General features: G+C 46.6%; 1 protein-coding gene across 2 annotated transcripts in view; it reads right to left on the reverse strand.

The window, feature by feature from the left end:
• MCF2 (MCF.2 cell line derived transforming sequence) overlaps nucleotides 1-12,174 on the reverse strand; it is a 56,991-nt gene that overhangs the window by 43,239 nt on the left and 1,578 nt on the right. The window contains exons 2-3 of one of the 2 annotated variants that reach the window (XM_071757412.1): nucleotides 1,046-1,114; nucleotides 378-492 (exon numbers count right to left, since the gene is read on the reverse strand). In XM_071757412.1, the coding sequence (XP_071613513.1) occupies nucleotides 378-492; nucleotides 1,046-1,114 (184 nt within the window). Of the gene's footprint in view, nucleotides 1-377; nucleotides 493-1,045; nucleotides 1,115-12,174 lie in introns of those variants that run through there. The other variant, XM_071757413.1, reaches the window with a different exon arrangement.

A 12,174-nucleotide genomic window follows, 5' to 3' on the forward strand; every position in this document is an offset into this window, starting at 1 on the left:
CACAGTAATGACTCTCTGTTTGTCCACGTGGAAATATTACTCTGCCATGGCATGGCGTATTTAAGTGGTGACACACGTCAAAGCTTAAGGAAAGCTTGCTGTTAATTAGAAACTTAATAAACTAAATTAACGATGCATGCAGGCTGACAAGTCACAGGGATGTTGTCCACTTTTTACTCTGCAGTTCCTGGCACATTAAAAAACACGTTTGGACACCATAAGAGCTTGACTCCTTCAACTTCTCCCTTTTACTTGATCTGAGAGCTGAAGATGCCCCTCGCCCCCACGTATGACATTACCCTGAAGACATCCTGCTGGACCCAGGCAGCACCAACGCCTCTGCCCATCATGGGAAGAGCTAGAAGAGAGTCACATACCTTGGGACTGATGTTAGGTATGTTAAAACTTTCGAGACAATCTCCTCAGGGATCTCATTGAAGCGAGCGCTGTCGGGGAGGGTGATAATCCAAGAGTTGTCTTTGCCTCGGCCACCTGGAATAAAGACATGGAGCCTTCCTTGGCTGTGCTTTTGAGGAGCAAAGCCCAGGTCTACCCCTCGAGTCAGAAAACACCCTGCCATCCTTACAGAGGGGTTTTTTCATCACTAAAACTGCAAAAACTGGCCAAGCTCTGCCTCTGATTTTAAACACAATGCACATGTGGCAGAAACAAACATATTAGACACCAGACGCTCCCTTTATTTAGTGACTCTACTTTACATGGGGCAGCACAAGAAGTCACAAATACAATGAGAAATCACCCTGCTGCTCTGGAACCTACAGAAATACATTTCAAAGCAAAATGCTTCTTAATGCCTCTTTGAGCGTTCAAAAGTAAGAATATTTTCCAGTATGGCTTCAGACAGAACCCTAGTATGATCTTTCAAGTGCCTTAATGTTTTATTAACAGCATTTCTAGGGGTGCTGGAGACAATCTGATGGATACTATCCTGTGCAGAGTATCAATTTGCAACACAGCACAGATCTTCTGGAGTATTTAATTACTACAGACAGAGAGAAACCCTGGAGAAGTTCACCATACTCACCAGAAAGAAAAGCAAACTCTTTCATCAAATCATCACTGATGTCTTTTGCACAGATGGGTGTTACAGTTTCTGGAAAAAAAAAATAAAATAAAAGGAAAACCAGCAGTCAAAAAGAAAAGCCAGCAGTCAAAAAGGAAGCAAAAATTCAAACCAAATATTTTTATCGATATGTTAACCCAAGGGTGCGAGGGAATCAAATGCAGCTTTCCTAAATTATGTATGAAATTTTGTAACAAAAGATAGAGGTTCACCTAGAAACCAGTGTTTCCAATGACTGGAACAGGGCAAACAGGCAAACAAACACCCTTAATCAGTAGCAAATATATTTAAGCAAATATACATTCTATCAAATACCTGGCAGCTTGAGTGCTCTCCTCTCAACAGGGTACATCCAATGTTAACTTTAATCTCTTGGAGTTCTTAATTTTGCCTCCCTATTTTGCAAACTCCCCCAGTGCCTCCCAGCCATGACAATCTGATGGGCTGAGGTTTCTGCAGGGAACAGCAGTGTCCAAGGTTGCTGTGCTGGCAACAAGGTTGGGTTTTCAGACTGTTACAATCTTTAATTTTGAGCAAATAAGCTTCTGAAGTCATGTTTTCATCTGGCATGGAGTCACATGCACTGGAAAGGCTGTGGTCCTTAGGGTCAGTTATTAGATTTCTTTTTAATTAAATAATGGGAGAGGCTGTTTTAATACCATATTTAGCACACTGACCATTTCAGTAGTAATGGAGCACATTGGAAAAATCGAATTAATTTTACAAAAAACCAAAAAACTCAATAAACACAAGAGCAACTTATAGCTGGCAGACATTTTTCTGAATTATCTATCAGTGTAACAATAGCTAAAATTTAAACATCCTTGCTCCTGCAAAGAAATGTGACAAAGCCCATCAATCCAGATTAAAGTCCTTGTGGTTTCTCATAATCAAATTATAAACACCAATTATTTCACAGAGTTGGTCCTAGAGAGGAATCTTTTGGCTGTTTTGAATCACACAGGCTGCATACTTCAGCACACTCCAGCACAATCAATATTTATTCAATTTCACGTTTTTCCAGAAGCCTTCCAGTTGCTTTTACTTTATCCAGGGATTTTTCAAGCCGTTCATCAGCTGGATGGTGCTGCAGCCCAGTGGTGCTGGAGGGGAGGGTACCTGCCTCCTGCAGTCCCCCAGAACACAGGCTGCTCTCTGCCCTTCTGTTTTTTTCTCTTGTGGATAAGAACACTTGGTTTTTGTTGTTGTTGTTAAAGATCCAGCCGTAGTCCCACTGGCATCTACAGAAACATTCTTGATTTTAACAGGACCCAGAATTGGTCTTTGGAAGAAAAAAGGTTGTCTTGTAGAATCATAGAATGGTTTGGGTTGGAAGTGACCTTAGTGACATCTATTTCCAACCCCCAGTAGACCAGGTTGCTCCAAGCCCCATCCAACCTGGCCCTGAACACCTCCAGGGAGTGGGAAGCCACAACCTCCCTGGGCAAGATATTTCAGATATTTCCCTATATCTCTTCAGATACATCTCTTCTCATTCAACTGGTTCACCTAGGCAGAGGACAAGCAGTGGCAATAGATTTCTTCTCTATTAGTTGATTTTTTTTCCCCATCTCAGTAGTTTCATAGTGGGGAAAAAAATAATATTTAATAACTTAATAACATTTAATAATTTAATGAGCTCCAACACATGAGGCAAATTATATTAAACATGCAGAATTTTGAAAATACAAGGCAGAAACCCATGGCTGTGCACACATTTGCTGTTCAGCTGCATTTGCAGCTGGGGTGAAGCCTGTCCCCAAAGCCAGCTCATCAACAATGAAGCCACCAAGAAGTCAGGCAAAGTTTTGCCCTGTGCTATAATGCTCACCCATGACTCAAGAGTTCAACAGTGAAAACAAACACAGCTACGTGTTTACGGTAAATTAAGCTTTTGTTTCTGGTTCTGCAGCAATCTGGAAGAGAATTGGTGGTTTATTTACAGTTGTCCAAAAACCAGGTTGGAATAAGGGGGGGTTAACCTTGGCATAGGTTGAAAAAATAAAAACCACTTCAATAAAATGTTTCATAAGACATTTTCTCATTGAGAGCAACCTAACAGATTCCAGCCTTAAACAAAGACAGAGAAAACCATAGAAGGGAAGGGAAAAGAAAAGCATTTTTCCACAGATATTTCCAAACTTTGCTCTCCAGAAATACCATCTCAAAAATGCATGCTTTAATGCCAGAGTCCGGTGCTTATTCTCTTACATGTCTTAGCTGTAGTTTCCCAAAGATCATCATGGAATTAGCAGAAACCAACCTGTGTTTTAAGCCTCCCTGCATGGGGGCTGCTGTAGGACCTGTTGTGCCTCCTCAGGCATGGAAACCCCTGTCCTGCACAGCCCATCAGCTCAGCAGATACCTCCAGGGAATGTGCTTTCCTGCAAGGACCTTGCTCCCCAGCGTTTTATTCCACTGAAAAATTCACCCTTGATTTTGGCACAGAGGTGGACACCCAGATTCCTAAGCACCTTGCAGTTTCTCACATCTCAAGGGATGACGTTTTTGGAAAAGGGCACTTTCAAAAAATCAAGCCCTTCCAATTAGTCCCACGTTGAGTAACCAAAATAACTCAGTTGAGGAAAAACTAGGTGGGAGTAGTTACCTTCAGGCAATGAAGGCTCAAGGAGAAATTTCCCCTCATTTTCTGCAGGGCAAGAGAACCCAACAAGTGAGGGAGAAGCAGGAGGGCTGCCCCTTGGTAAGGTCAAGGCATTACAACAGGGTGATTGTGGTCCCATTTAGAGCTACTCCTTGGCCAGCTCATTGCTTGACCATGGAACTCAACTTTCTGGGCAAATGTGAGGGAAAATCAAGCACTGGCATTGAATTTGCCATGCCTGGAGCACATCAGTTGGATGCTACTATAAATGCTGTCCAGAAGCACAATCTCTGCCCTCAACTACTAATCTCTGGAAAAAGAGCAGTGAAAGGCAGTGGGGCACCCCAGATATCCTACTCTCAAACAAGGCTTCAGTTGATGTTCATTAACAAACTGGTGTTTTCTTATTTGAAGGACACACTTAGTGCAGGATAGGACAGGACAGACCCCAGGGTACTGCCCACACTGGCTATGAAGGTTACAGCCAGCCTGCATCCCCTTTGGCAAAAGGCAGAGGAGGTCAAGGTTTTATGCAAGTCCACTCCTTTCTCTTAAATTAAAAGAGGCTTTGTGATGATCAGCTACTATGAAACAGAGCTGTGCTAATACAAAACCAAGCCTGAACTCCCTGTCTTACAGCATCTTTTTGCACTACACTGCTATCACCACACAGTCAGTGTGACCTCAGGCTTTAGGGTCTTACTAAAAGCAAGCAGCAACGGGATGATAAATTGTCATGACAGTGTTCTAACACTTTTTTATATAGGTTCTAAATTGGGTATTTATAAAATGCTGCTGCAATTATTAAATTCAGAGACTCCTCTTCGGAGGAGATTGTTACCATGACAGTTTTGAAGGATGCATGAAGCCAAGCAAGGGAAAAGACAAAAAGGAAATACAGAGCTCTCTACCCCTCCAAGAAGAACTAACATGGCTCATCAGAGAACCCTGCTGAACTGTCCTGTCCCCATTATCTGGTTACAGATTCCAGAACACTTTGCTGGGTCCCCTCCATAGCACCATATCTCAAGGTGTTTGTACAGATGGCAGTTGTAAGAGTGATGCTTATTGTTTCAGATCTTTCCTTTCAAGGTGATTTAAGTACAGTGGGACTTTCACATATGATGGCAGTAATATTCAGAGAAGGGACAGACACAGTCTGAGCCAAAATTCCTCTTGTAAAACCCAATTAAACTCTGAAGTGCTTTGCTCTTCGGTAACTTGTTTTCTTTTCCAAACTTTGCAGGCCCTCAGCATCTGCAGACAGCAGCTGCATAATGCATCTGCCAAGCTGATGTAACTTACACTTCAAAACACCAACCAAATATTGTTTGCAACTAGAAAACCCTTTTGGATATGGCTTTGTTGTGAATGAAGAGCAGCAGCTTTTCATGTGAGGCTTGTTGATGTAGTCTAGGAAACAGCACTGAAGTAAATCAAATTAAAAGAGTAAAGGACCATATTGAGCCTCTCCACTGTTCTCAGCTGCTTGTCCATTCCGACAGCTACACCCAACAAAGCAGCATTCATTTGGTGTTGAGAGAGCTTGCAAATCAGCCCATTTATAAGCTATTTCCATTGCCCATGGTGACTTTCTGGGCTAACCTGGGTTATGAGCCAGTGCCTGCCTCATGTTGCTTCACAGCAGGAAGGTTCAGCTGCCCCCAGAAGTTCCTCTGAGGCACCAAACAGACCTACAGAAACCAAGGGTGTTTGCAAGAAGGTCTGGTGCTCAGGGAGTTCCAAGGAGCAAGGCTTCTCCTGGCTGCCACAGGCACTCCTCTCCAGAGCCAGCACTGGTGTGAGCTTCCCAGAAGAGCTGATGGAGCACAAGCCAGGCTGAGGAATGAGCCACCCCGTCTCATCTGCTTTGTGCAGGAGTGGGAACAGAAATCCCTTAGAGCAGAGTGCCCCAGCCATGAACCCTGTGCAATGCAGAGAGCAGCCCTTCCAGCTTCTCTGGCTGAGGTTGCTCCACTTTGCAAAATTAAATATTCATTGAGGCAAAGAACAGAAACACAGTCCTGTATCTGAGGAGAGAGACCAAGCCACCAGCCTGCAGGCTGTCCCCCCAGCTCAGGACTGCTGCTAAATCCCATTTCATTGCAATGAGAAACCACCCAAAAGGAAGGACCCCACAGCCCATTGTGCAGGGCACTCACTTTGGGTAAGGGGAAGAGTTTCACTTGAAATTCACCTGCAAAAGCCAGAGAGCTCCTCCAGGAAGAATGACAGAAACCCATCCTAGAGCAGCGGTCAAGGCCACGGCTTGCTGCAGGAAAGGAGTCTCCATTGCTGGCCTCTCCCTGCTGCCTCACCCAGCAGTTCCAAAGCCTTTGGATTCAATCCAACAAGGAGAAACAGGGCCATTGTCCCTATCAGCACACCGTTGCCAGAAATCAAGAGAGAGGGTGCTATTAGTGGGAAAAAATGCTATTTTATACTGCCTGTAAACTGCCCTGCTGTGGACTTGCACGAGGGCTGTCCCTGCATGGTGCTTGTCCCTGGATGAGGGGATGGAGCAGGGAAGGAGCACAGAGACACAAAAGCAGCTGCCTTTGCTTCCCATACTCTGCTCCAACCAGGATCCTCCTTGGGATCATGTCCCCCCTGTGTGATCTCCGCAACAAGCTTAGACCTGGAGCAGGATCCTGATTTCCATGTCACAGGATCCACCCTCCCGCCTGTCCATCCTGCTCTGTACCTGCCTGGGAACAGGACACGGCACTGCAGACACAGAGAAGGTGTTCACACAGCACTGGTGGGAATTGGAGCCTGGAGGAGCTGGTGGGCAGCCTGGTGCCATGATGCTGATGGAGATACTGTGCTGGACTGCACATCCATCAGAGAATACCACATTGTGCTCCTCCATGAGCCCCGCTGTATTCACCAGAACCTTATTTACAGGACCTGCTCTGAGCAGAGAACTGGCAGCCAAGGCCTGAGGCTGCTTCCTGGCTTTGAGATTAAACTTTTCAGTAGCTGGGAGCAAACTGTGTTTCCCACGGCTTCAGTTCCTCATTTGCAAATGGGAACAGGCCCAAGTGCCAACAGGATAGAAAGCTGGAAAAGGGCCACGAGCATGTGTGATGACAAGAGCAGCAAAGACCCCAGCAGCCCCCATCCATGAGGCTGACCTAGGTGTCCAGGTCTGTATGGGCTGTGTGAGAGCCTCAATCCAAGGGTGGGTGGAATTGAACTATCCTTTGGATGGCATCAGACTAGCCTGGACAGATGGGTAGGAAAAGGTCTTCACAGCTCACATGACCAGTTTCTGGATGCACCAAAGAACTGGTTTGGGGACTGAACCTGAATTCCACCAGCCGGGACTCAGTGGCTTCCTCCCTGAAGCTTAGGGATCATTTCTCCCTTAGAGGGAAGCCCCAGAAAGCTGGCTCACAGGGGCTCACAGGTCCCAACCAGGACTTCTAAAAATTCTTTGGGCAGGAAAGCAGAGAGGTCTGCTGATAAGACACATTTTTCCTGGGTTCCACCAAAGTTATCCAGAGCTGCAGAGCACATGGAGGTTAACACCTTATGCTCTGATTACACCTTTATAGCTGAGGTGACAGCCTGGCCCCAGGTTTAGACCTGTGGGGACCTTTTCCCTCTGTGGTGAATACCCTGCAGTAAAGCATACCCTGCATCAAAAAAAGTCCCTTCTCTCCACAGCCCAAAAGTTCAGCTGCTAAAGAAACTTAAGAGACTTGATGTGCAAAGGCCTAAAAACTTCTTCAGACCTCTTCTGCATTTGCAAGTGATCTCAGGTACATGGCAGAAGCTGTATGTGTGATCATCTGGCATTTCTAAGAGCAGCCTTAAGCTGCACACACCCTCATATGCACCAAAGCCACCTTCAGCTGCTCCTGCAGCGGGTCCTGACACACTCTTGTCACCAAAGCCACCTGTTGCTCCAGGGGAGCCAAGCAGAGCAAATTCACCTTTAGTCATCACAGTGTAAGGACACTTTGTGCTGCTGCACTAAAACCTGGCACATTCAACAGTTTGTAATTCCAGGTGGTGCAGCCATTGGAGCAAAAGGCATAACAGACTCATTGAAATATTTATGGCAGAAAGCTTCAGCACCCTGGAGTGCTGCAAACCCCTTTGTCCCCTCTTCGTCCCACAGGGACAGCTGGCACCACAGGTTGCATGGGAGCATCTGCCCACCCCCAAGCTCTGGGGACACCTGCATTGGAACTACAGCCAGTCAGAATGAAGGTCTTCACTTGGAGGGAAAAATTAGCAATTAGATCAGGTTTTTAAAGGCCTCCTTTTCTGGAAGACATGATGTATTGATTCTGAGGAAGACAATGGAGCTCCCCAGCTGGTTGTCAATCACCTGATGGAAAACCTCCATCTGCCACATGTGAACCTCTCAGTAACTCCTTGGCTTGGCACGTGCACTTGCAAAACCAGCACAACACAGGGGACAAGGGATGGCAGAGCCACGGGAAGAGCTGCACCCCAGGAACATGGTGTGAGCCATGGGCAGACAGGGTATGTTTACAGAGAGCTGGTGGCTCAGGTACTGGCAGCACAACATCATCCCCAGGCTAGGGGTGGTGGTGAGGCCATCCCAGGAGCTGCCAGGAGCCTGGTGATGCTGATGGCCAGGAAGAGGTGGCCCTTGGAATGCTCACTACAGAGGCAGGTCAGCAGCACAACACCTCCTTCAGAGCCAGACATGACAGACACAGCAGCAGCTGCCATGCCATGGTTTCAAAGGGACATGCAAAGCCATGCCCTGCACAGGACAGCCACCACCCCCCACAAACACACAGACCCCTCTTCCCAGGCTGCTGCAGTAACTGCCTGCGTGTAAGCACAGGCCCTGGTGAAAATCACAACTTAAGCTTCACCAGGAGTATCATCTCGTGTCACAGATAGGAAACTGTGATGGTCACATCAGGCAGGAACACATCAAAACCACCCAGTGATTTAAAAAGACTGCAGGAAGCACCAGGAGGGTCAGTACATCACCAAGCATGACAGGTTGGTCACCATGCCTGGTTCAACGACTGCTTAAATTATCCTTTGTCAGACCAGGAAAGATATTTTAAGGGAAGTTTCACTCTATTTGCAAGCTCTTTTTCTTACTTCTCCCCAAGCACCCGCACAGTGTAGGAGGCAGGATACAAGACCAGATGGTCCTCTGTTCTGACCTAGTAGCTGTGCTTCTCCACTGAGGCCTTCCTGGGCTTCTCTGCAATTACTGCTTCAGCACAGGCAAACATCCTCATCACCCAGGCCTAGGAGTGTGCTTGGCTAAGAAGCCATACAGCCAAAAAAAAAAAAAAACCAACAAAAAAACAGAAGTGAAGCCTCTGAAAAACTAGAATGACCTTTGCAGAAAGCTTTGATTTATATACACTGAGGATAAGAGTGAAAATGCAAAAGAGAAAATGAAATGCTGCGGAAAAAAAAAAAACCAAAAAAAAAAACCAACGAAAAAGAAAAAGATAAGAGTGAGAAAATGTTAACTCAGTGCAGTCCAGCATTGTGGCTCATCACCCAGGCAGCATGCCCATTCCAAGAAGGAACGTCCTCACGGGACCAGCTGAATCATCACCCTTCAATAGGAGCTGATCCATGAAGCCAAAGAGGGATCAGATGGCACAGAGCACCCATGTGTTCCCTGTGTGACCCTGGATTGGGCCCTGGGACCCAGCCTGCAAGCCCTGAGGCAGGAGACTCCCACTCCAGGGCATCCCTCCAGCAACTGCCAGCAGGGAAACATCGGCTGCAGGAGCTCAGGAGCACCCAGGGCACGGGCACTGCATGGCTGCCATTGCTTACAGACACACAAAACTGGCAAAACCTTCCTGCTGACCACAGGCCATGGCTGCTGGGATGACAAAATGAAGCCAGCTTAAGATCCTGATAGAATTTTGGGAGCTGGAGCGAGAAAAAGGGTCCTCAGGAGTCAGGGTTGATTTGTGCTGTAAGCAAGGAGGAGGATGCTCAGGGGAGGTTAAAAGGTCCAGGGCATCCCTGCATGCTGGGAACCAAGGAGTTTAGGGAGGCAGAACTCTTCCAATTTAGGTTTAACAGCTGGGAAACTGTGTATGTTTCACTCATAAAAGGTGAACCCAAAGTAAAAAAGGCAGCAAGATTTGTGTTATCTCCTCTTATTGCTATGGCTAATCTGCTAATGCTAGGGAACAAAATACTGGATGCTCTGATGTGTTCATGTCCAATCAAAATAAAAATCTTCTCATAACACCCTGAACTAAGCAAAACTGAGAAAGATAAAAGTCAGCTCAACTGTACACGAATTTAAACCAATTTCAAGAAAAGTAATAGAAGTTTCTCAACACCCACCCCTGCAGATTCAAACTCAGCGTGGGAGTCGAGAAAATCTCGTTTCTTGCATTTCTAATACTTAGGAGCTTCAATGTACTTTTAATTTTATCCTCTTCTCAATTTCAGCCACTCCTCCCTTTCAGGAGACCTCAGGAAGGAGCCTCCAGGTGTTCTGCACATCAACACCAGGTACATTTGCCAGACGTGCAAGGGACAGTGTGTTCAGCACCTGTCACCAGGACACACCTCTCCATACAACATCACCAGCATCCAAACCAGTGACCACGTGGAAAAAAAGGCTTCCCAAGCCTAATAAGAACAGACACACATCAATAACTTCCCCACCATCAAGAAATACCATGCAAGCTGTTGCTTTTTCCAAGCCAAATTCCAGCTTTGTCAAGGGACAAAGTAACTGCTGGGAGATGTAGCAGCAGTAAAATCTTGGGCCCCATTACCTGCCTGGGAACCTGGAATTAAGGCCACTGAAGTCATTGGAACAATTTGTTTGCTTTCACAGCTCATACAGCCAGGAAAATAAGTGGGGCAGCCAGATCACCACAATGGCATCACCTGGAAACTCTGCTGCAAAGTCAGGGGAACTGAAACCAATTTTTCCCAGTGTGAAAATGGAAATGCTCAATTCTGGCAAGCAAAAGGACATCTCCAAATCCAGCTAACAGCTCCCCTGCAGCAGGAGAAAGTCAGAGGCATGGAAAGTGAGGGGGAGGGGGATATCACTGAGGCTCACTGACGGTCTCACACCACCCAGCCCTCAGACAGACACCCACAGAGCAGCAGATGGAGAGCTGCAGTGTTCAGGCAGTTCAGAACGTGCAGGGAACAGCCCTGCCCTGGGAGCTGCTGTCAGCCAGAGCTCCTGACTCAGTCCCGCTGGAAAACCAAGTCCAGCATTGCCTGGGAGGAAAAGGGATTCGGAAGACAAGGCAGCCCCACCCAACCACTTCCACCACAGTTGCTCCCACTCCCATCCTCCTGTTGCCAATTTTGCAATGGCCTCCAGTGTCCCTGCTCAGGGAAGCTCTCAGATGGGATGATTGAGGCTTTGGCAGCAGAGCAAGCTGAGAAGTTTGGGACCTGAGCTGTGTTAATCACATGTGCTTAAGTGACCACTGTCCCAATGAGATGTGTTTGTCAGCACAAAGTTGCCCATTTGCAGGATGAAGCTGGGGGCGTTTGCTCAGTTTGTGGCTCTGGGCTTCCCTTGCAAGTCCTACCTGCTAAAACCAACTTTAACAAAAGGCTCCTACCACAAGTGTGACCAGCACTGAAGTGTGACTGAGCTCTGAAGAACCCATCTCCAGGAACAAGAGGGAAGCTCCGTGTCTCCGAGAATCATCTGGTTTGATGGCAAAGACAGCACTTGGGAAGACTCTTTTCTTTTCCCCCCATATTTTACACTTTGGTTGTTTGCCTCCCACACAGCCCTGCTGTCACTTCACTTTTGTCCTGGTATATGAATGATAAACCATTAAACTGCAGTTGTAGCAAATGTGATGTAGGGAGAGGAAGCACGGCCCACGTACTACTGACTGCTCCCAGACTACTACTCCTCCATGGTCCACCCAAAGGGGATCAGACCAAGAGCAGTGCAGAGCTCTCAGGGGCTGCTGGCCCCATCCTCTCACAGCTCTTCAAAGCAGCCCAAGCCATTTCAGAGACAAGAATGGCTGTAAAAAGCTTGGAATTTATATACATTTATATCTCACTGTAAGGCAGATGTGGGGGAAACACCGCCTGCTACTAGAAATGATGAAATTTCCAGTATTGATGATGAAAGGAAATGGTTAAAACACGGTCCCAGATCAGACTGAATTCTCAGAAATCAGCAATGAGGAAAAAAACCCTTCTGATTTATTTTTAATCTCATGATTGGCGGAACCTTACTCAACTTTGTATCTTTGTCAATAGCTCATTTTAAGAACCTAGGTAGATGCCAAATCACGTGCCCAGATCCTGCAGCCATAACCACACAAATGTGCCTTTGTGGGGATATTTTGATTTCATATGAGTATTATGCAAAGGTCATCTGCCATGAGCTTATTAGAAGACAGGGCCCATGATCACAAGAAACCCACTGCCTCCATGCACCCGGGTTCCATTGCACCTCTCACAGACAACATTCACCATCTGTGTCCCCATCCCTGTGTCACCCAGA

Source organism: Heliangelus exortis, chromosome 14 (assembly GCF_036169615.1).
Source record: "Heliangelus exortis chromosome 14, bHelExo1.hap1, whole genome shotgun sequence".
In the NCBI taxonomy this organism is placed as follows: domain Eukaryota; kingdom Metazoa; phylum Chordata; class Aves; order Apodiformes; family Trochilidae; genus Heliangelus; species Heliangelus exortis.